General features: G+C 34.9%; 1 protein-coding gene across 2 annotated transcripts in view; it reads right to left on the bottom strand.

Moving 5' to 3' along the window:
- LOC143239052 (gamma-tubulin complex component 4-like) overlaps positions 1 to 22,446 on the bottom strand; it is a 403,661-nt gene that overhangs the window by 39,495 nt on the left and 341,720 nt on the right. For both annotated transcript variants that reach the window (XM_076479839.1, XM_076479838.1), the window contains exons 5-7: positions 14,947 to 15,026; positions 13,205 to 13,343; positions 7,370 to 7,523 (exon numbers count right to left, since the gene is read on the bottom strand). In XM_076479839.1, coding sequence (XP_076335954.1) covers positions 7,370 to 7,523; positions 13,205 to 13,343; positions 14,947 to 15,026 — 373 coding nt within the window. The remainder of the gene's footprint in view (positions 1 to 7,369; positions 7,524 to 13,204; positions 13,344 to 14,946; positions 15,027 to 22,446) is intronic.

Here is a 22,446-nt window from a genome sequence, read left to right as displayed (position 1 = left end):
ATCATAACCCGCCAGGAAGACTAACAGGTAAGCATAAAAACCACCGTCAGTCACCTGAAGTAGGTCTTTCCAGTCCTGGTTCCGGGTTATGGGTCAATATGGCCAGTACTAAAAAGTTAAGTAGTAAAAGTGTGAAATGATATGCAGCAAAAGTATAATAACAACTCGCCAGGACGACTAACGAGTAGTTCAAACGGATAATTCAAACAGTAGCGTTAGTCACCTGAAGTTGGCCTTTCCAGTCCTGGTGTCGAGTTATTTAATATTCTGGCCATTGTCCAATGTCAAATTGAAGGAGAGAGATTAAAACTGTAAAAAAGGAACCACAATTAAAAAGGTGTAATGAATAAATATGCAACACTTAAATGAGATTAAAAAGATTAATGGCCATTAAAAAATTAAAAACATTATCAAGGTGGACAGAGTCACCATCACCAATAACTCTGTCCAATGTTACAGACTGACCCTGGGAAAAAATATGTTTAAAATATTGCTGTCGTTGAGAATTGTAACGATGGCAACAAAGTAAAACGTGGCTGATAGTGATTTGAGTGTTACACAAACTACACATTGGTGCATCAGTTCCAGATAAAAGAAAATGATGAGTTAAAAAACTGTGACCAATGCATAGCCTAGTGAGAACAATTTCCTCCTTCTGAACTTTACGGAAGCTAGATGGCCAAAGTCCCAATTTTGGGTTTGATTTGAAAAAGTTTGTTGTCACGTTGCTCACTCCAAGTGGACTGCCAGCTGGCACGGAGCCAAGCCTTGAAGACAACACCATAGTCCATGTACGGAATAGGCATAGGAGTGATGGTGCTGAAGCAGACATATTTAGCTGCCATGTCTGCAAGCTTCGTTCCAGCGAATACCAACATGGCCTGGTATTCAGAAAAACTGGATTGAAGTAGCTGCTAATGAGAAATGGGCCAGTCGGTTTCGAATATCAGCGAGAATAGGATGTGAGCTAACGTGTAGCGATTCCAAGGCAAGTATAGTACTAAGCGAATCAGTATAAATAGTGCAGTTGGAGTACTGCTCAGCTGCAATATGATCCAGGGCAAGAGATATGGCATACAGTTCAGCAGTAAACACAGAAGCTGTAGAAGGGATTCTGCGCGCAACTACTGACCCATAGCAAACCATAGCAGAGCCCACTGAATTACCTGATTTGGAACCATCTGTATAAATGGGAACTGAATGATTGTTTGAAAGATATTCATTGCATAAAAGACGGTACTTCCAATCTGGAGTATCTGCCTTTTTTAGGTGACTGAAAGAAAGGTCACATTTGGGGGGCTGTAATAAGCCATGGTGGGATGGGCCAACCTGTGGAATCTGCAATGTTATCCAAGGACAGACCCAATTCATCCAATTGCACCCGGATGCGAAGGCCAAACGGAGCAATGACTGAAAAAGTACTGCCCACCGAGGAAGGAAAACACATTTCCAGGCGGGATGATCTGGTAAGGAATGAAGTTTCGAAGAATATTGTAAAGATAATTGCAAACGGCGAAGGTGTAGAGAAGGTTCATGAGATTCAATGTATATACTTTGAACTGGAGAGGTAGGGAAAGCCCCAGTGCAGAGTCGAAGTCCTTGGTGATGAATGGGGTCCAGCATCTTTAAGGCCGAGGGTCTGGCAGAGCCACAGACCACTGAATCATAATCGAGTTTCGATCTAATAAGAGCACGATATAGCTTTAACATTGAACAGCGATCTGCCCCCCAAGAGAGAACACGAAGGATGTTCAGTGCTCTTGTGCATTTGACCCCGAAGCTGCTTTAAGTGTGGTATAAAGGTCAGTTTACGATCAAAGATAAGCCCCAAGAACTTGGTCTCCGGGAACACTGGCAGCAAAACTTCACCGATATGAAGTTCAGGATCAGGGTGAATACCCCGTCGACGACAAAAGTGCATGCATACTGTTTTGGAGAGAAAGAAATTAAAGCCATTCGCCAGAGTCCACTTCCGTACACGATTGAGGGCGGTTTGTAGTTGCCCCTCAATATATCTCATGTTTGACGACTGACATGAGATGTGAAAGTCGTCGACATACAGCCAATTTGCAACAGTGAGAGGGAGTTGTTCAGTGATGGCATTTATCTATATACTGAAGAGTGTAACACTCAATACACAGCCTTGAGGGATTCCAAGTTCCTGTACAAAAGAACGGGAAAGTGTCGAACCCACACGAACTTGGAATCTCCTGTCCATTAAAAAATTTTTAATAAACATGGGTAGATGGCCACGTAACCCACATGTATGGAGGTCTCGCAAAACGCCATACCTCCATGTTGTGTCGTAAGCCTTCTCTATGTCAAAGAATATTGATACAAGATGTTGGAGGTTGAGAAAGGCTTCTCTGATTGATGTTTCAAGACGAATTAGGTGGTCTGTGGTGGAGTGCTGTCGACGGAACCCACACTGGGTGGGCGAGAGGAGGTTGTTTGATTCAAAGAACCAAACAAGACGAGCATTAACCATCCTTTCTAATGTCTTACAGAGACAGCTCATCAAAGCAATTGGACGGTAGTTTGAAGGAATCTTCCCTGGCTTAGAGAAAGGTAAAATAATAGCCTGGCACCAGGCATCAGGAAAAACATTCTCCTGCCAGATCTGGTTGAAAACAATCAGAAGGACATCAAGAGAAGCAGGAGATAGATGGTGCAGCATGTCATAATGAACATCGTCAGGTCCAACAGATGTACTGGCAGACCGATGAAGGGCCATTTTTAGTTCCACCAAGGTAAAGGGACAATTATAGTCAAAGAAACAGTCAGTTTGAAAGGAAAGAGGTGATCACTCTGCCCGAGTCTTGATGGCCAGAAGGTGGAGGAAATAGCAGAAGTGCTAGATACCCGGCAAAAGCTTTCACCTAGAGTGTTAGCGATGTTCCGAACATCAGTCACCTCCTGACCATCAGAGAGTAAGATCGAGAGGGGACAGAATTGTAGTGCCCATTAACCTTTGAATCCTGTCCCATATGATCTTGGAACTGGTGGTAGAAGATATGCTGGTTGTGAACTTAATCCAAGATTCCTTCTGGCTTTGACGTCTTACCCACCTAGCATGTGCACGAGCCCGTTGGAAAGCAACCCGGTTTGAAAGTGTGGGATATCTACGAAAAATTTCCCAGGCCCGCTTTTGAGCCTTCCGTGCTAAGTGGCAGGCAGGATTCCACCACGGACGAGGATATCGTGGAAAACGTGTCGAGGTTTTAGGAATACACTGAGCAGCTGTATGTGTAATACAGTCAGTTACCGCTGCTACACAGTCGTCTATTGATGGCTGATTTACGATGGCAGGATCAAGTTCTGCGAGAGCAGTGAAAGTGGACCTGTCTGCCTGATCCAGCTTCCACCGGGGCACGTGGGTAGGGTGGCATCGACCACGGCCAGTCTCTCTCAAAAGGATCGGAAAATGATCACTGCCTAGTGGATTACTGTCAACCCTCCATGAAAAATGGGAGAATAATGAAGGGGAGCAAACTGAGAGATCAATAGCAGTAAAGGACTAACTAGGTGCATGAAAGTAAGTGGAAGAACCAGTATTGAAAAGAGAAAGATTGTGATCAGAGAGCATCCGCTCTACAGATCAGCCCCTCCCATCAATAATCGCACTTCCCCAGAGGGGATGATGTCCATTAAAATCCCCTAGGATTAGAAATGGAGATGGCAATTGTTCAACGAGAGCATCAACATCTGATTGATCATATGTCTCTCCAGGGGACAGGTACAGAGAACAAACAGTGATGGTATGACCCAAGGAAACACGGATGGCTACAGCCTCCAAGGGTGTGTTGAGTGACAAAGACAGGGTGGGCACATGCTGATTAACCAATAGTGCCACCCCTTCATGTACCCATCCATCACACAGCCTGTCATTTCTGTACAGAGAAAACTGCCGAATGGAGACAGTATCAGCAGTTTTGAGAAATGTTTCTTGTAAGGAAAGACAAACAGGATGGTAGGAAGCAATCAGCGTTTTGATATCATCCAGATTAGAACGTAAACCTCAACAGTTCCATTGTATCAAGGTGGCCATTTTTAAGAACGGGCAGGTGAAGTGGCTGGAGAACCCTTCGGTTTACGACCACGTCTTTTTTCTTTACTGTCTTTAGTTGGAGGAGGTCTATCAACCTCCATGGATCCTGCTCTGGATCGGGTGGGCAGGTTTTTGTTATTGGAAGGGGAACGAATAATTGTTTTGTCTCTTGTGGTGGGAGAAAAAGATGTATCAGAAGAAATGCCTGCATTTGAAACTGAAGGACGTGGATCTTGAGGTTTGTAGGAATGTATGGGAGGAACAGAGATGGGTGTGGAAGTCGATTCATCAACCTTTTTAACCACGGAGGTCAAAAGGCTTTTCATTTGTTTTGAAAACGATTCTCTTGGAGGCACAGAGAGATCTGTCTGCACTCCCACTGTAGTTGTGGAATGAAGTGCAGCAGCATATGTCCGAGATGGAGTTGTGGACAGCAATTTCCGAGCCTCAGGATAATTAATGTTATGTGTCGTTTTCAAACGCTGCACCTCTTTTTCCTCCAACCATTTTGGGCAAGAATGAAAGTAAGAGGGGTGAGAACCATTGCAGTTTACGCAATGTGTGTTCATGCCACAGTCATAGGTATCGTGGTCCTTGCCTCCTAACGAGCACATGTCAGGGAACCACGACAAGATGTCTTTGAGTGGCGAATCTCTGACATTGGAAACATGGAAGAGGGTTTGGTATGTATGGCCGAACCCTGCAAATGAGATAACCTGACTTGATGGTGGCAGGTGCACGTGGTGAAGTAAATGTTAAAACGAGGGTATTTGTTGGCAGTGTAACTCCATCTTTGCGAGTGGATATGCGCCTCACTGCAGAAACTCCTTGAGTGGAGAGACCAGCGAGAATCTCTGACTGGGAGCGTTCTTCAAATCCCTTTCAACAATAACTCCTCGTGAAGAATTCAAGGTAGCATGGGGTGTAACCTCAATAGGTATATCCCCAATTGCCTTTGAATTCAAGAGGAGTTCACTGTGTTGGGATGTGGATGTTTCAACCAATATGTCACCATCAGTTTCTTTACTGACTTTGGAGAGCCAGCAAGTCCCTCTAGTCCCTTTTAAATAAAAAAAAGGAGACATTTGCCCTAAAGGTTTTCGAAAGAGAATGTAATATAAGAAAATGAGGTGCGTGTGTTACTGATGTTGAAGATTGCTGTTCTGAGTATTCAAGGCGTGGTCGCTACCCATTGACTGTTTTTTACAATTTTATTTAAAATTTTTAGAGGATCCATAGGAAAAGGAAAAAAATTTCGGTACCACTGACCCCACCCACCATGGAGCCCTACAAGGGGACGCACTACAAAGTCATGCAAGGACAATGCAGCAACGCCAGGGTTTCGTGAGCACTATACCCAAACACCAGCATCAGGCACAATGTCCACAACACCCGTTGAGAACTTCCAACACTGGTACTTGGTTGACTCTAGCCCAAGTGGACCAGCCGATTGACCCAAGGGGGCCCACCCAAAGGCTGCCCGTCTACAGGAATTCGAAGCCAAAGTGGTGTGTTAGGGTTGGACCCCTCAACCACCAGGATCCTCTCCTCCCCTTCATGGGTCGCCATGCACGGCAAACACGTGGGTGGATGTTTAGATCCCAGAAAAGGTAACCAGATAGAACAGAACCTTTCCTGGGAGGTCCCCCTCACCACGTACAGGAATCCACACCGAGGGGTCAAGGTAAATGGCATGTGTAAAAATGTTATTTGCATATAGAGGGCAGCAATGAATGTGAATAGCTATTTATGTGAGAAAAGATAATATACATAATTAGAGTTATTAAGTTATATAATCAAAAGTAGGTGAACAAAAATTCAGATCAGCTCAATCTAACTGCATCACATGACTGTAAATTTATCAACTGTCTATACTAAGTTCTCACACTAGGGTTAATTGCCTGTTACCTACTTAAGTTGGGTTTAAAGAAAATTGTAATGTATTAAACTTAAAAGCAGATGTGAAAAAGTTAGATAACTGAGGCTACTGCAATAAATAATTGTTTATTACAACCTGCAGTCATTCTAGAAGAAAAAAGTTTTTTTTTATTTTCATATTTTCAATTTACTTTTTGCTTTATACATTGACAATGTCACTACAATCAGTTACAGATATATCATACAAAGTTTCACTGAAAAACTTTTTGTTATTCATTTAAGAGATCCTAGAATTTATTCAAATGAAACATGAGAAGTATTTTGGTTCTTATTATGAAAATAACTTTTCACTCAGACTGACTCAGTAAAGGCATCATAAATTCACAGACAAATTTTTAGAAGAAATACAATTAAAAAAACTTATTTTTGTATACAACATATTTATAACATTTACTAAAAGTATGTCAGTACTTGTGAAGATAGATTTAATAAATTCAGAATTATGGTTATCACCTATTTGTTTTTCTTCTAAAATAATAATTACTGAAATGTGTGATAAAAAAAAAGAACTGAAAAAGATAACAGATGAATGAATATAAAAACAAGACTTGTCAGATGAATGTATTAATGATAAAACAGTCAAGTACAACTGGAATCATGACTTTCTTGAAACTGCAAGAGGAAACTTGCAAGACTTTCTTGAAACTGTCGTGCAATCACAGGGTGAATATGCAAAATAAGCAAGAATGCACTACACATCATTCCAGCAATGAACTTAAAAGAACTAAATATCTATGATGAAGCTGAGATACTCAGAATAAATTTCTATGGACTACTGGCTTACTTTACGTAGATTTTACAGAAACAAATATAAAATCCAATCAAAGGGAAATAGTTTACAAACATTGTATAAGATAATATATAATGAATTGTATGCTAATGTCTGAGCAAGTTCTATGGGCATTCTGTACTAGAAGTTAGTACCACTATGCAATACGTTTTATCATGAAATATTTCATCATCATGCACAAACAGATTGATTTTGAGTTGCAGTAATAAATCCTGGTTCCAAAGAAAAAAAAATTTAATCTTTAATTACATATGATGTCATAATTAAATATGATCTTTTAAGATCTCACAGAAGTTTTCTTTAGAAAATAGTTCTAATTCATAGATGAATTTTTATACCAAACACCAGTTTTCAAGAATTCATGTCCTTGGCTTGGAAATGACATCCTGAGATGATGAAAATCAGCTTTATCATAACAGTGAAAATTCTAGAGAAAGCTTTTATGCCTAATGAATGACATTTATAAGGCATTTGAATATTTCTGTACATTATGATCACCAGTTCTGTATATTGCACAGTAGTGTGTGCATACACAATAATCACCCTTGGTCTTTTCTTTTGTTTGTCATCAATTTTGTACAAACTAAACCTACCTAAATATATGGTGCTACTGATCTGATTCTTTCCAAAACAGCAGACTGAATGTCCTGCAAACAGAATCTTCTCTGCAACTCGACTTAGAATGTAAGATGGCAAGACGTCAGGATTAAGGAAATAAACATCGAGGGACCGTCTATCACTTGACACCTAGTATCAAATGATCAACTTAACTTACAAAATATTTACAAAAAATGTTTAAATCTGTACACTTTGATATCTACTATTACCAATAAGTTAAAATTATTTTTTTATTTTATTAGAACATTAATCAAAAGCTGATTTTAAGTAAAATATATAAGTAAACAAATGCAAGGTGTAGCATGTCCAATACAATTCTAAAGTACTCAAGATAATTATGTATTGTAATCAATCTACTTTTTATTCAACATATTTTCTAATGATCAGACATATAATTAAGAACACACATATTACATACTGCATACTTAATACAATGTATGATAAAATGAATTTAATTCAGTTTTCTGATGGTCAATAATTACTGATATTCAAAGCAGTTTTAATCTTAATATTTGCTGAGAATGAATAATGATCCTAAAACATGACAAGCTAAGAGCTATATCAGCTTTCATTAGCTCAATTAATTCAGTATTATTAAAATAAATTTCTGTTTCTAACTGTGGAATACAGCTCATGAAGATTATAATTTATAAAGCACCTCTGAGTAGTATATTCCATTACAAAGTTGATAAAAAATTACCTTTCACCAACTTAATCCATGTAGTTAATTGATTAATCTTTTGAAAAAGAGGAAACGGATTAGAAACATGCTTTTCTTAATATGTGATAATTTGCTTTCAAAATACAGAAGTAGCCAAAAAAAGAATCAATACAAAAAAATTGTATTTAAATCATCCATAATCATCATGTAGCCAAACAGAAAGGATGTACTGTTCATATTATTACATTAAGGTTAATTATAAAAACCTTCAAATTTCTAGATAAGATATGTTGTCAGATATTCAAATTATTGCAATAAGGTTATTTACAAAATCTTCAGAGCTTCAGCAAGAACCACATAAGATGCCCAAAGTAAGTTTTTTGAAAATACAGGGTTACTGAAAACTTCTGAAACCTTATGAGCTCTGGAATATGTGATGTTTATCCTGTTGACTGCCAAGTATTACAGCAACTCCTTTTAATACTTCTTCATTTTGTAACTTTTTTTGGGACGCCATTTTAGATCAAAAGTGAAACAATCTGTAAGTAGGTCAAATGCATGTATGGTGCTTATATCTAGCATTGAAGTTGGGTATTATTGAGAAGGAATTAACTCGTCCGTGGCACTGTGTTTCCGATTGGCTCGGACAAGTTATCTTGTCTACGACACTAAACAGGTTAATGTAACAGGGTGACTTCTTATGTCTTCTGAGTTGTTGGTAGGATGTATTCTAAGGACTTCAAAGTGCTGCAAGAAACCTTCTAAGACCTTTTGTGCTTTAATGTTAGATATACATAACTTTTAATTTAAGTATAGTGCAGGTTATAAACTTAGTTATTTTTAGAAGTGATTGTTTATTACAGGTTTACATTACTGTATAGTTCAATTGCAAATTTAAAAGTTGAAATACATTTGCATCATGTTACTAAAACCTTCTACATTTTTCTCAAGTGTTTCTACATCAAAATATATTGTAGTATGCAGAACGTTCTAGGTCTTAGTTGTACTATTTATAAATATTCATACAAAGTACAGTTCTAGAAGTTAAGGAAAAGTTAATAAAATAGATAGATCGAGATTGAGTGTAACTGTGTATTTAGCCATAAAGAGCACACAGTGACATTTATTTTTAAGTGAAATTATCAAAAATCATATTTTAACAACAAAGTAGAGAAGAAGAACTTGTCTTGTCAGTTGTCTTATAAAGTAATTGAACAAAGCTATGTCAACTTCTGAGATAGAGATAATTATTTAAAGCTTTAGATACAACCATGGTAACCAGTAGTGTAACATAAGTGAAATTACTGCTGATATATTGTAACAATAGATCAGAGGAGAGTACTTTGATTTTTTTAACTGTGTTCTAAAGTAATTGAAAAAATTTCTATGCAGACTTTGGATACAAAGAGACAATTTTTCAAAGCTCTGGATACAATCATGATGATCAACTGTATAATGAGTATCTGTATGAATTTTTCACTTGTTTTAATATTATTTTGAAACTAGTGTGCTAGATACAGTATTCAAATTACTGCATCAGAATTACTTTTAAAGACATTTTCAACTCAAGTCAGGATACACTGCAAGATATTTTGGTAACTTTCTGAACTCTTGGTAATGTATTGCCATACATTCATAGTTTTGCATTAGGGTTACTTTAAATTATTGTAACAGGGTTACTTTCAAAGTTTATCAAGCTCAAAGTAGGAAGTTTTATCAGATGTTAAATTTGGTTTAACCCTGTCTTAATATGTTTGTGAATTTACCACAGCTCTGTAACCAAAGTTTTGATTACCTATTTTTTAAACTTTGTTCGTAATTACATAGAGTCAGTATTAACTGCTCTTAGTGCAAAATTGTTTTTATGCTAAGATATTTTATCTATTATTTTCTATACATGATCTGTCAGCCTGACTGACCTCCTACCCACCATAAAAAATTGGAAATAAATGTAAATCATCCTTTCTGAAATAATTGTAACAGAATACCACAACTGCTCATGCTGACTAGCTTAAAACATTCAACAACAAACATTTAATTATATTAGTTTATTGTCTTTTCAACCATGACTAACTAATAATCCCACTAAACAAGTTTTAAATTACTTAGTGAACTTGTTGTTCATGTTACCATAACGAATTATGTAAATGCATGAGCTTCTCCAAAAGCATACCTTCTGAAGAGATTTTATTATTATTATTCTTATTATCTCACCTAACCTCACTGAATTAGTTTCAAATTTTTACATTTCACTTAGTTTTATAATGTTAATAATACACATGAAAAAAAATATATATATAGTATGTATCTGAGTCCTTTTTTTGTTTTTTGTTTGCTGTTGACTATTGTTATAGTAATGGCATTACTACACTAAATAATTTTTTCTTTAACCCTTCTGCAACAGGTCATGGATCAAAGGCTATGTTAGTGTGTTTGTTGACTTGCATTCAAAATTTTATTGAAGTACTATTTTATGAAATTATGTCAAGTTTTGGATCAAATTGTAGATGATATCTCAGATTTTAATATTATATACAAGTTAATTTCTTAATTTAAAAGTAAATATTAAAAGAACAAATCTAAATATAGAATTTAGTGAGTTATGTGGAATGTTGAATCCAGCACTGTTTAAAATCATATGTTTGTGATGCCAAAATACAAAGTCCAAAGTTTTGTACAAATTAAGAACTCAAATTAATAATAAAGACAAGCTGTAGTATAAAATAAGAACCTCATATCTTTTTAATTTGCTGATATATGGTTTATATACTGAATCAAATACAGTGGTCCTGTTCACCTCATTCCATTTTTGGAAATGGTCACTTGCATTCTCTTACTACACAATACGACACATTAATAACCAATATACAGCTTAGAATATCTCTAGAATGGTTTTCTCAGTACTTTTCTTCTGTGAAAAAGCTACCATGTTCTTTAGATCCAAGTTTTCCAGGAAGTAGGTTGTGTCTTTAATCTGCTCAAAGTTTCATATTTTTAAAAATCCAAATCTCACTTAGTTACTAAGCTTAATAAATTATGGTGGAACTCTATGGTATCAGTGTAATTATTTATAATATTTGGTTATTCAGTTATATATATAAAACCTAAACAAAATTTTGTTTGATATCCTACATGTGCAAAATTTTAAAAGGCTTAACAACCTATGTCCAGCAATACCTGAGTAAAAAGGTTGCAGCAAGAATATATAACTGACTGCTTTACTTCTTAATTTATTGTTCTATATTTTACGAAAAATAAGTTTAATACTTTATTTCTATATAGTAACAATCTATATACATATATAATGTATAATAATTGAAATTCAACTGTATATCACAAAATACTAGTCCAATAAAAGTCAGTTTTATATTACTGGACATGTAAAATGAGTGCACATGCACCATGCCAATGCAAGTTATGTAAAGTTAGCTAGGCATGACTGGAAAGTCAATGTAATAAAAAATAATAAATATATATGTAAATATATAATGATACTTAAGCTACTGACATTAACCATTTGTATTTTTGTGTTTTAATATGTAGTCATTTTAGCATGAAAAATCATAATTTATATTTATTTCATACAAAATTTGGAAATTATAATTTTTTATATTTATTTCCTAATTTGTTGTGATGGTTGCGAGGTTGGTCAAGTGATAGACCACACACAGAAAACAGAAAATAACAAAATATAAAGTCTTACAAAGACAAAACATTAGAAATGCATTTTAGAAGACTTTATAGATTATGCAAATAATATTTGAGATTTTAAGGACAAAGAATAGTTTTTTTAATTATAACATAAAATCACTTTTCACTCAGACTAGTAATGAAACAGACTGTTTTCACAAACAAATCTTTGGTAACACAATATGTCATTAAAAAATATCTGTAATCTTTACTAAAAGTCTATGAAATTTTTTGAAGATACACATGCTGTATCAGAATTTACAGAGCAAATATTTAACATGTGCAAACGTGTAGACAAACTAGTGTATATTATACCGAGCCCATAATACACCTTAGAGCACAGAATAATACCATGTATAAAGCAGACAATGTCTCACAACTATCATAATTTTTCAGGACTTCTAACGATGTAATAAGAGCCATTAAAAATTCAGCTAAACTAACTGATGTGTCTTCCAATTGGAATATAGTTTAACCTGGAAGGAAAATACACAATGCTCTGTAGAGAAAAAAACATAATATACTTTGAAATTCTGAAAAACTTTCCACATATAGCTCAGAAGGCTATCAGATTATTCCTTTTAACCCTTTTGTAACACACAGCTCAAAATGCATATGTTACATACTTTACAGTTACATTTAAAATTTAAATAAGCTACCTTTAACATTAATGTATATGAATACACATGTCATCAAAACATAGCTAATAAATCAAATTTTAATATTATAAAAAAGTTATAAATTCTCTCAATCTCCCATAGTATAAGAATTGTGACATTTGCTTTCTAGGTCTTCCCCTCTTCTCTACTTTATTTACCACCCCTCTCAGAAATATAGAATTTAACACAAATTATTCATCATGGTACAGCTAATACTCAAGCAAAGCGAAACCTGTATAGCCTTAACTCTTTCTTGTTTACAGAGTCATAAAGTAGAAAATCAGAAACATTTACCATACCCACCTGTCACATCCCTTCTCTCATACATTTCTTGTAGTTTTCTCTAGTATTTGGCTTTATGTTGGTTATAAATAATGCAGTATAAAAAGTCAGGGAAATATATTGACAATTTGTGTAAGACAGAATGTGACAGGTTGGTATAGTAACTGGGACTGATTTTCTCTGTAAACAAACAACATTTATGGCTGTAAAAATTTTGCTTAGACTGTGTAATAACCATATTATAATGAGTAATATATGTTAAATGCAGTATTTGCAAAAAGAGTGGTAAATAAAATAAAGAGGGGAGAGGCCCAGAAAGAAAATGTTACAATTCTCATACTATGGGAGACTGATGATTTATTTAAATATTTTCTTATAATATTATGAATTTAAAACTTATAGAATATTAAAATTTGAATGTTAACACTATAACAGCTTGTGACCATATTTTGACTTATTTGTGAAGAAAGGGATAAAAGCCTTGTATGCAAAAAATTCATTTGCAAAGTCTTTCTTACACTTAGCTCTTTACTATTCTCTGATTCTACAGTCTCTCTCTTTTGGATAAAGAACTCTTTGAATGGATCCAACAAAATTCCATGTAACATCCAAGCAGTCAGCTGTTTGTACAAAATATGGTGGCAACTTTTCAAGATTCTATAAAAATAATAGATAAATTCCTTTGTTTCAAATTGATTGTAACAGTTTAGTTACTTGAGTATATAATAATATTTTACAAATGTTAAAGTCTTTTAAAACTGGCTGATTTCATAATATTACTCAAATAACTCAAACATTATTTAAACTCTATCATCATATATCAATAAACATAACAATAAAATGTAATTTATAATCTAAGTTTGTACATAATCTAAATTTTAATTTCTTAATTTCAAAAGAAATTTTAAACAAATTCTCAATCTTTATTTCTTGTGTCCCATTTAAGCCCCAATTTTTTCTGGTTAAAATCATTGGTTACATTTTCTGCTAATTAAGAACATAAACTAAACATAATTACAAGCAAGAACTAAAATTTACATCTACAACCTTCTGGATTTGCCAAAATATCAACAGACCCAATAGAGACCCTCTCTGAATTTTGAAATTGTTTACTAATCAATGTTATGTGAGTGATGGTCATGTTTGTAACCAACAGAAAGAGCAAATTCTCCTTTAGAAAAATCATACAAAATTTAGATTTTACAATACAAACCATTAGTTACTGAAACTGTATTGTTTTATTGATATTTTTTGCTCCAAACACTAAGCTAATATTTTTACATATTTATAGCTTACATAGAAAGCTAGTAAATTACAGTTGTCTGAGACATTTTATTCTATGCAGTGAATAATATCTTTCATTCTAAAAGGCATTTTTTTTAAAGCTATGTAAATTCACTTTTGGACATCAAGTTTGTGAAATTCTACAAACTTATAGTAGAATGTCTTTAATTTTACCGAGTGCAAATGAGCTCAAATATCCTTATTTTTTGTGTATAGATATTTTTAAACACAGTAAAATGTAAAAACTAGAAACACTTCAGCTTAGCCTAACAAAACTTTAATAAAATAAAACATCTCAAATTCGATAAACATCAGCTTTTGTGTGACAAACCACCTCACAGTCACCTGCTCTTTTGCCATCCACTGTAATGTATTGCTCCAGTGGTTGCAAGGCATTGCAATAAAATTATAAAGAAGCAAGTGAACAGCTGAAACTGTTACAATTTGAAACTTTCTAATTAATACTGCAGTCAGTGCAAAGTATAAAAAAACAAAAAATAATACTATTAATTTATTGCATACTTTTCAACTTTTCATATCATAATAAATTGATTAATTTACTATTGTTAATGTTAGGATATATAAAATGTAGTTTTACTGAATTCAATTTATGAAGTTCAATAAGCTACATGGCAATGAAACACAGAAACTGTAATATGGAAAGAAGTACTTTTTTTTTTTGAACAAAAACCATCTGTTACTAAGAATGACTGAAAAAAAACAACTGGATATTTGTAGTCAAATCTTTGGTAAAATTACTTTATTATATAATCGGATTTCTTTGTGTTCAATAGATTTGTAATGCTTATTTTAAAAGCCTGCTAATTTTTTTATGAAGGCGTACATAGTAAATTCAAAATTATGGTAAACATAGCTTTAGAGATATGGAGTCAGTCAATCAGAATAAGTCTGTGGTTAAGCAGTTTCTAACACCTTTCATTTATATTTAAATTAACAGAGTGTAAAAACTTATTACTTTGAAGCAGCTTCTTTCACCAGGGGAATGCCAGAGGATGTATACTTATAAACTGCATCAAGGATGCGACAACCATAAACCTGAAATGAATGAAAGCATACAAATCATAATTGCTATACTAAGAATTTATGTGCAGTAAATTGTAAGTTACAAATAGTCCAGGATAAATAACAGACAAATGAATTTAGTAAAAATACAAACACTAAAATATGAAGGCTATGAATTATAATTAAAAAGTTAACAAATATGTTAATGATTCACAAACAAACACTACAGTTTGAATAATGTATATAAAGATAAATTATATATAAATATAAAATATATAAATTATATATAAATACAAGTATTTAATAGTTTAAATAAAGTTCACACATTCCTATTATTATTATATACAAAATACACAAACACAATTTGTGAAGTGATAATATTCATAGAAATAAAAAGAAAGTCTAAATGTAACTTGAAAAACAAAGCTTGTTTTTTTTTTTCCTTTCCAGAATAGAGACAAAGCAACAGTATGGCATCTAGGATCAAAATAAAACAAGATGTCAAAAGTGTCATAACCAAGACTGTGCTAAATGATAAGGCATGAAAATAAAAAAAATATAATTCATAAATACAAAACATAAGGAAGCTTTCAACATAATAAGAAAAGGCCAACTATTTACATATTCTTATAACAAAAAATATTTTTATCTAAAATTAAATTGAGACTATGGAGATACACAGACAAATATTTACTAAAAATACTTTATTATAAACTCTCATTTTTCATGTGCAACAGACTTGTAATGTTTATTAAAAGCCCACTAAATTTTAAGAAGACAACACAGCAAATTTAGAATTATAGTAAACATTGCTTCAGAGATATGGAGTCAATCAATTTTACTAAGCCTGTAGACCAGATAGTTAAGTAGCTTCTTGACAACTACTGCCCTCCATATGTGTAAATGTTTGCTTGCCACTAGTCTTGTGCTCCCACCTACATCCATTTGCACATTACAGTTGCATCACTGCATGTTCATTTGCATGAAACGACCCTCCACCAGTAGAAGTGCAATACATTTTTCTAGTACAGCTGACTTTCCTACACCATAGAACTCAATGTTCCCTTTGAGAAATAGAAGCACAAGTGTGTGAAGAACAGGTGGGCAATGTAAGTGGATAGCTATTTATCAATAACAGATGTTTGTTGTAAGAAAATGTTAACTTATAACTTACGTCCTCTCAAATAATAGTTAGAATCCCACATCAAACTGGTAAATGGACCAATGCAAAATTATCTGAAAGAGTACCCTTCAAAAAGTGTTTGAAGAGAGCCCACAGAGTGTGACATCTCTGTATAGAGGAACACACCATGGGAGCCTGCACCACCTCTATATAAAGTATACTCCTAGCCTACAAAATAGGTGAAAAAAAAACATCCAAAAGAAACTTGGATGCATCCAATAGCATAGAGTGGCTAGAGCATAGTAGACCATAATCAGTAGGTCAACTCCAGTCCAACATCCAACTGCACTTCGAATGGACCATCCAGGCCAAGGCAGGAGGAGAGTCTCTATATCTTCATCCCAGAACCAGGAATTATAAGGGAACTTTCGTTCTGAAAACCCAGGTCAGCACATGCATGCTAATTCACTACTAGCTGACACAAACCAGTCAGGAACCAGATATCTGACTGATAGTGAAAAGGTAGAATCCAATGTGGAGGGTCAACTCCATTCCAAAACCATGCAGCATTGAAAAAGTCTTGTCCAGTCTGCAGTAGGAGTAGGGTTTCAGCATAATCACATGTGTGAAAACTTAAGGTGTTGGTTAAAGCTAGACTGACCAATATTCAAGCAACAGGAAAGAGGGTTCTCAGGCATAGAAGTGAAATGAATATGGAAAAATCATCCAGTCCACAACCAGATTACATTTGGAATTGTACACCAAGTTCATAATAGGAGAAAAGTGCACACCGTCTACAACAGCAGAACACCGCTACTCCACTCTTAATTGAGTGGAATTGAGCATACTCAGGAGGAAACCTCCAGGGTCTACCACCCCAACAGCTCAAAATTGACAAGTAGTAAGAGTACCTGTATTTCACTAGATAGGGAAAGGGAGGTTCAAGGAACACAACACCAGATAAAGTGCAATGGGTAACCATAAACCCTATTTTGAAAATCAAGCCAAGCACAATGTATGCAAATAGGAACAGGGTGATGAGCAGCATACCTTTCTTGCTTTACTCATGATAGTCCATGAGTTGGTGTGTTTTGGGTTAGGCATATTTATGACAAAATATACCATGATAATGAACCTACTTAGATCTTGTGGAACACCTGATCTCAATGGTGGGTGTAACAGACCTTAAAGATCATACATTGTGCAGTTTGGTGGCTTATCTAGCTCCCATCTAAAACCAGACTACTTAGGAACCAACAACCAGGAGGTGGCAGGATGGGAGTTCCCCAGCAGAATTTCAGTGCCCACTGACCCCACCCACCATGAAGTCCTACAAGGGGATGTACTACAATGTCAAACAAGGTCGCTGCAGCAACACCAGGGTTTCATGAGCATTATACCCAAACAACACCATCAGATACAATGTCCACAACACCTGTTGAGAACATCCAACACTAGTACTTGGTTGACCCTTGCCCAAGTGGACCAGCCAACTAACTCAAGGTGGACCACCCCAGTGCTGCCCGTCTACATGAATTCAAGACCAAAGTGGTGTGTAAGGGTTGGACCCCTCAACCACCAGGATCCTCTACTCCCTTCAGGGGTCATCACACACAGCAAACACATGGGTGGCTGTTTAGATCCCAGAGGAGTTAAACAGAAAGAACAGAACCTTCTCTGGGAGGTCCCCTCACCACATGCAGGAATCCACACTGAGGGGACAGATGACAGAAGGGAGCATCCAAGAATAGAATGAGATGGCTGGTACAGTGAGAAGAAACAATGAAAATATAATGGAAAACAGAACACAAAGAACAATAAACCAACAGATTTAACTGGTAAGGGTTACAGGGGAAAGATCATGGGTGGAAGAAGGATTCCAATGAAAAAAGCGGTAGGAACTGGACTAGAAGAAGGTAGACGTATACAAATTTACATCACGGAGCGCGATCTAAGCAGAGATGAATATATGGGTTGTAACACGAATACAAAGGAGAAATACCAGAGTGAAAGCGACAATTCTCTCACGATCCCCTGAAATCTTGGAAAGGAAATCACAATGTTAATGGATACATATGTCAAGAGTGAAGACATCTGACCTACAATGAATGCTATGAATAAGGAACAAAGTAAATGAGATAAAGTGTAAGTAGTCAACGATTCAAAAAGACACTACAAAAGGCTGCCTCATAGTCTGCAATGGATAGCCCAAAAAAATCACTGTCAAACTGCCAAGTGAAATACATAATGGTGAGGAATGCAAAGATTTGAAGGCAAGTAACCATGGTGCATAGGCCAATGACAGAATATGCCATTGTCTTTTACAGACCACCAAGAAAGACAGGTAAACCAGTGGACCAAACAGGGGATAAGAGACTCCATAAGTGCAGAAAATTCAGATCAACCTACAATAGACCAGATAAGAGCCAGACATGAAGCTTGGCAGCCCAAAAGACAGGACCAAACACCAATAAATAATACCAGAAAGGAAGGTATCTGGACAGAAGAAGAATCAATAGAAGAACAAGAAACAAAACTTGTGCAAATTATAAGGGGGCAGTGAGAGAGGCTCAAAATATAGTGGCTTGGTGAAAAACAAAATGTGTGGAAGGATACAGATAGGAAGTTAGGCATACATGTAATTCTTTATCACCAGAGTCACAAGATAAAGAACCAGTGATCAGCAGAGAAAGAGAATGTGATCTTGATGAAGGTGACAAACTTGACCAGCAGATGAGCTCCCCACTGGGACCATAATGATTGGAATAACTGGAAAACATTATATGAGGAAAAGCTTGTTGGAATGAGATAGCCAATCCATGGCAAGAATGAATGCAACCAAGATGTAACAAGCCAAATGGTAAATGGAAGTTTAACTTTCAAAACCAACAGAACCTCATTAGTGGTGAATGAAGGAGAAGAACATAGCAGAATGAAGAAGGTCAATGAAATGGTCTAGGATGGAGAGTAATTACAGAACATCAACTGCATTATAATAACAAATTACAAACAACCAGGAACAGAATCCCAGATAAATGTTATTGACTGGTAATACAGAGTCTAAACTTAAAAGAATACTTACCAATTCTGATAGACATGGGTGAAAAAAGAAAAGGCATCTCAAACAGGATATAAGGAAAAGGTCCAGGAAGGATGGGAAATGGGGAGTCCTATCCACACATGAAGCATCAAGTGTATTCAGTGAATGCATATAGAAAATGTAGTTCAAATTAAATACAAGAAAGGAGATACTGTGAAAGAGGAGTTCATAACATGAGAACAGGCCAAAACAAAGTCTGGGATGTTGATAAACAAAGGAAAAAAATTGAAAAAGCACCAATTTGGACTCCATTGAGGCTACTCTTTTACCAACAAACAGGTGGTTTACCATCACATTAAACTGCCCCCCTCAATTGAAGGGCAAGCATGTTCATTGATGGGGATTTAAACTAGCAACCTATAGCTTATGGATCAAGTGCAATAACCAACAGCCTATGCAAGGCCACTAGTATCATTGTTTTGTTAGTGCAAAGCTACATGAAGTCTAGAACATTCTGTCTACCACAAGAAATTGGAACTAAGATTTTAGCATTGTAAGTAACCTGTTAACATACAGTTATAGGTGATGGACATCCCATAAAACAAATACCATGCAAAATTTTGTGAAACACTCAGAATACAGACACTGATAAGACATTGATGCTGAAGGATGGAATCATGAAACCTTCAGAAAAAGCTTAATCATTTCCAGCTCCAACTGTCAAAGAGGAGGAGGATATGCTAAACTTCTGTAGTTGATTCAGATAAGATAAATGTGTGACCCACACAGATGCTCTTCCACTTCCCTAGATAAAACAAATATGCTTAGCTGTACTGGAAGATGTCTGCTGTTCAGCACTTTAGATCCAGAAAGTTGAGCTGAACAACAAAAGTAAGTCCAAAACTGCTTTCAGCACCCAAAGTGATTTTTACTAATTTCACCTGTGTATTAACAAGTGTCTCTTTGAAATAACATGTGAAGTTTACACTAATAAGGGTGCAAAGGAAGAGAGTCTGATCTACGTGGACAACATCCTGGTGTCTATTCACCCACTCTGGTCTGCTACTGAAAACAAATAGACATGGTGCTTCAACAGATAAAAATAACAGGTTCAAAAGTGAAACCAACAAGTGTAAACTTAAACAGACAATCACAAACATTGCAAACGGCTGAAATTGGTCCCAACCTACAACAAAATGAATACACTTCAGTTTAGTGGGTTTTTTTTTCCTATATTAATGTCTACTCTAATTACAAAAAAAATTCAGGTAGACTGAGAACTGTCACCATGCATTTTAACCACTAATGTACTATTCAATAAAAGACGTTCAGGTGTTAGCAAACCTAAGTAACCTACAGGATACTGATGCTAACAAATGGTTAATTACAGTAAAACTACCTAAAGTGCAGCATGAACACATTTATGTACTAACCATAAACTAGCCACTACTTGATGAGGGTCCCAGTTTGCCCTTAAAGAAAGGTTCACCTTTTGAAAGCACTCGGGTTACAGGATTTTTTATTTTACCACTTAACAAAAGTATTGAAACAAAGAAAGAAATTCTTTAAGCTGCAAAGTTTTTTCCATCATTACCAAAACTATATTTATGAGTAGGAAATGGGTTGTTCCTATGGGAAATTAAGTGTATTTTAATATAATATTTATATATTCATGCAGATTTCATATTAGCTCTACTGTGGTGGATAGAGATCAGACGCATTTTATCACAATTGTAGACTTATATTCAGAATGATATTAAACTACTATTTTGTGAATGCATGCCAATAATTATGCATCAAAACTGCAGTTTACAATTCAAATTTTAGTGCTGTGCATTACTTTTTTAATTTAACCATTTTGACATCATGTAAATTAAAAGTGCATGTCAAAACCTTTCACAGTTACATTTAAAAATAAATTACTTTATTATCAATATATATGTGTGTGTGTGTGTGTGTGGATAAACTTGATATCAAAACATAATTAATAATTAAATTTTAAAAATATTTAAGTTTTCAGTTCTTAATTTTCTTTAATTTATTACCCCACCAAGAAATTTTGAATTCAACATAAATTACTCATTATACTATTGTTATTGCTCAGATGAAGCATAATTATTATAACCTTCAATCTTATTTGGTTTCTTAGCCATAAACTGGAAAAAAGAGACACTTCCTGTTACACTCAACTATGACATTAACTCTTTCACAAATTGCCAGAAATTCTCTATGATGTTCAATATTATATTATTTAAAACCAATAGAAAGTTTCAATCTATCAAATGACATATTATATTATGTTGTTTTCTACATATATAATTGTCAATTCTGTTTCCAGTTTGAGCTTGATTCTCTTGGGAAAGACATAGAAAAGCTTAACTGAATTTCTACTGGCTCTTGTTAGAAAGCCATAACAATAATTGTGACAATTATGGAATGTATTCTGCTTTTTTGTGTATGATTATTCTGTGTTCTTTGGAGCATTATTTAATTAAATAAAAAAAATATTTATTGCAGTTGTACCATTGTTACAAACATTTAGAGTTAAGTGTCACCAACACAAAGAAGAAAACCCACATAAGTACTCAATTTATTGTTTTTCATGTACATTATTTATAGTTATAAAAGTATAAATAATATAAATGTAAAAATCAAACTCTTTTATGTTATATAAAATCAGATTAGACTGTCAGAAAAAATCAAATTTTGTTTTCAATTGAAAAGAGCATTTGTTCTAAATATTGTCAAGTTAATAAATTATTACAAGTTTTTTAAAGGTGATTTTGATGAAACTTTGTAGAATAAACTGCAACTGCCTGTTGTGGAAACACAAGTGTAGAGGGACGATGTTTGAAAGTCTTCTGCCTTTCATCTTCAAGCCAGCGTGTCTATGTGTGTGTAGGTGTTGTCGATCTTTAAAGTGTCCTGGTGGATTGTGGAGAGCATGTTATAATTGGTTGGATAATCACTGTTTCTGACTGCAAGAAACATTTCCTGTAGATTCAGCCAATTGGCAGCCACAGGTTACCCACTTCTAATCAGAAATCTCTGTTTAGTGAAGGTTTAATAGTGTTGATATAAAATAATTCTTTGATTTTTCTTGTCTTCCAGAATTTTTCTGTGTCAATGATTCAAGTTTTCTTCCAGTTTTCACCGACTTGAAGACAAAGGCGGAAGACTTCCAAAACGTCGTCTCTTCACTGCTGTTGTGTCTCCACAACAGGCAGCTGCCATCCATTCTGCAAAGTTTCATCAAGAATACTCTGCCTAATCAATCTATCAAAGAATAA

This window comes from Tachypleus tridentatus, chromosome 13, assembly GCF_004210375.1.
Source record: "Tachypleus tridentatus isolate NWPU-2018 chromosome 13, ASM421037v1, whole genome shotgun sequence".
Lineage (NCBI taxonomy): Eukaryota > Metazoa > Arthropoda > Merostomata > Xiphosura > Limulidae > Tachypleus > Tachypleus tridentatus.
This window is presented reverse-complemented; position numbering and strand designations above follow the sequence as displayed.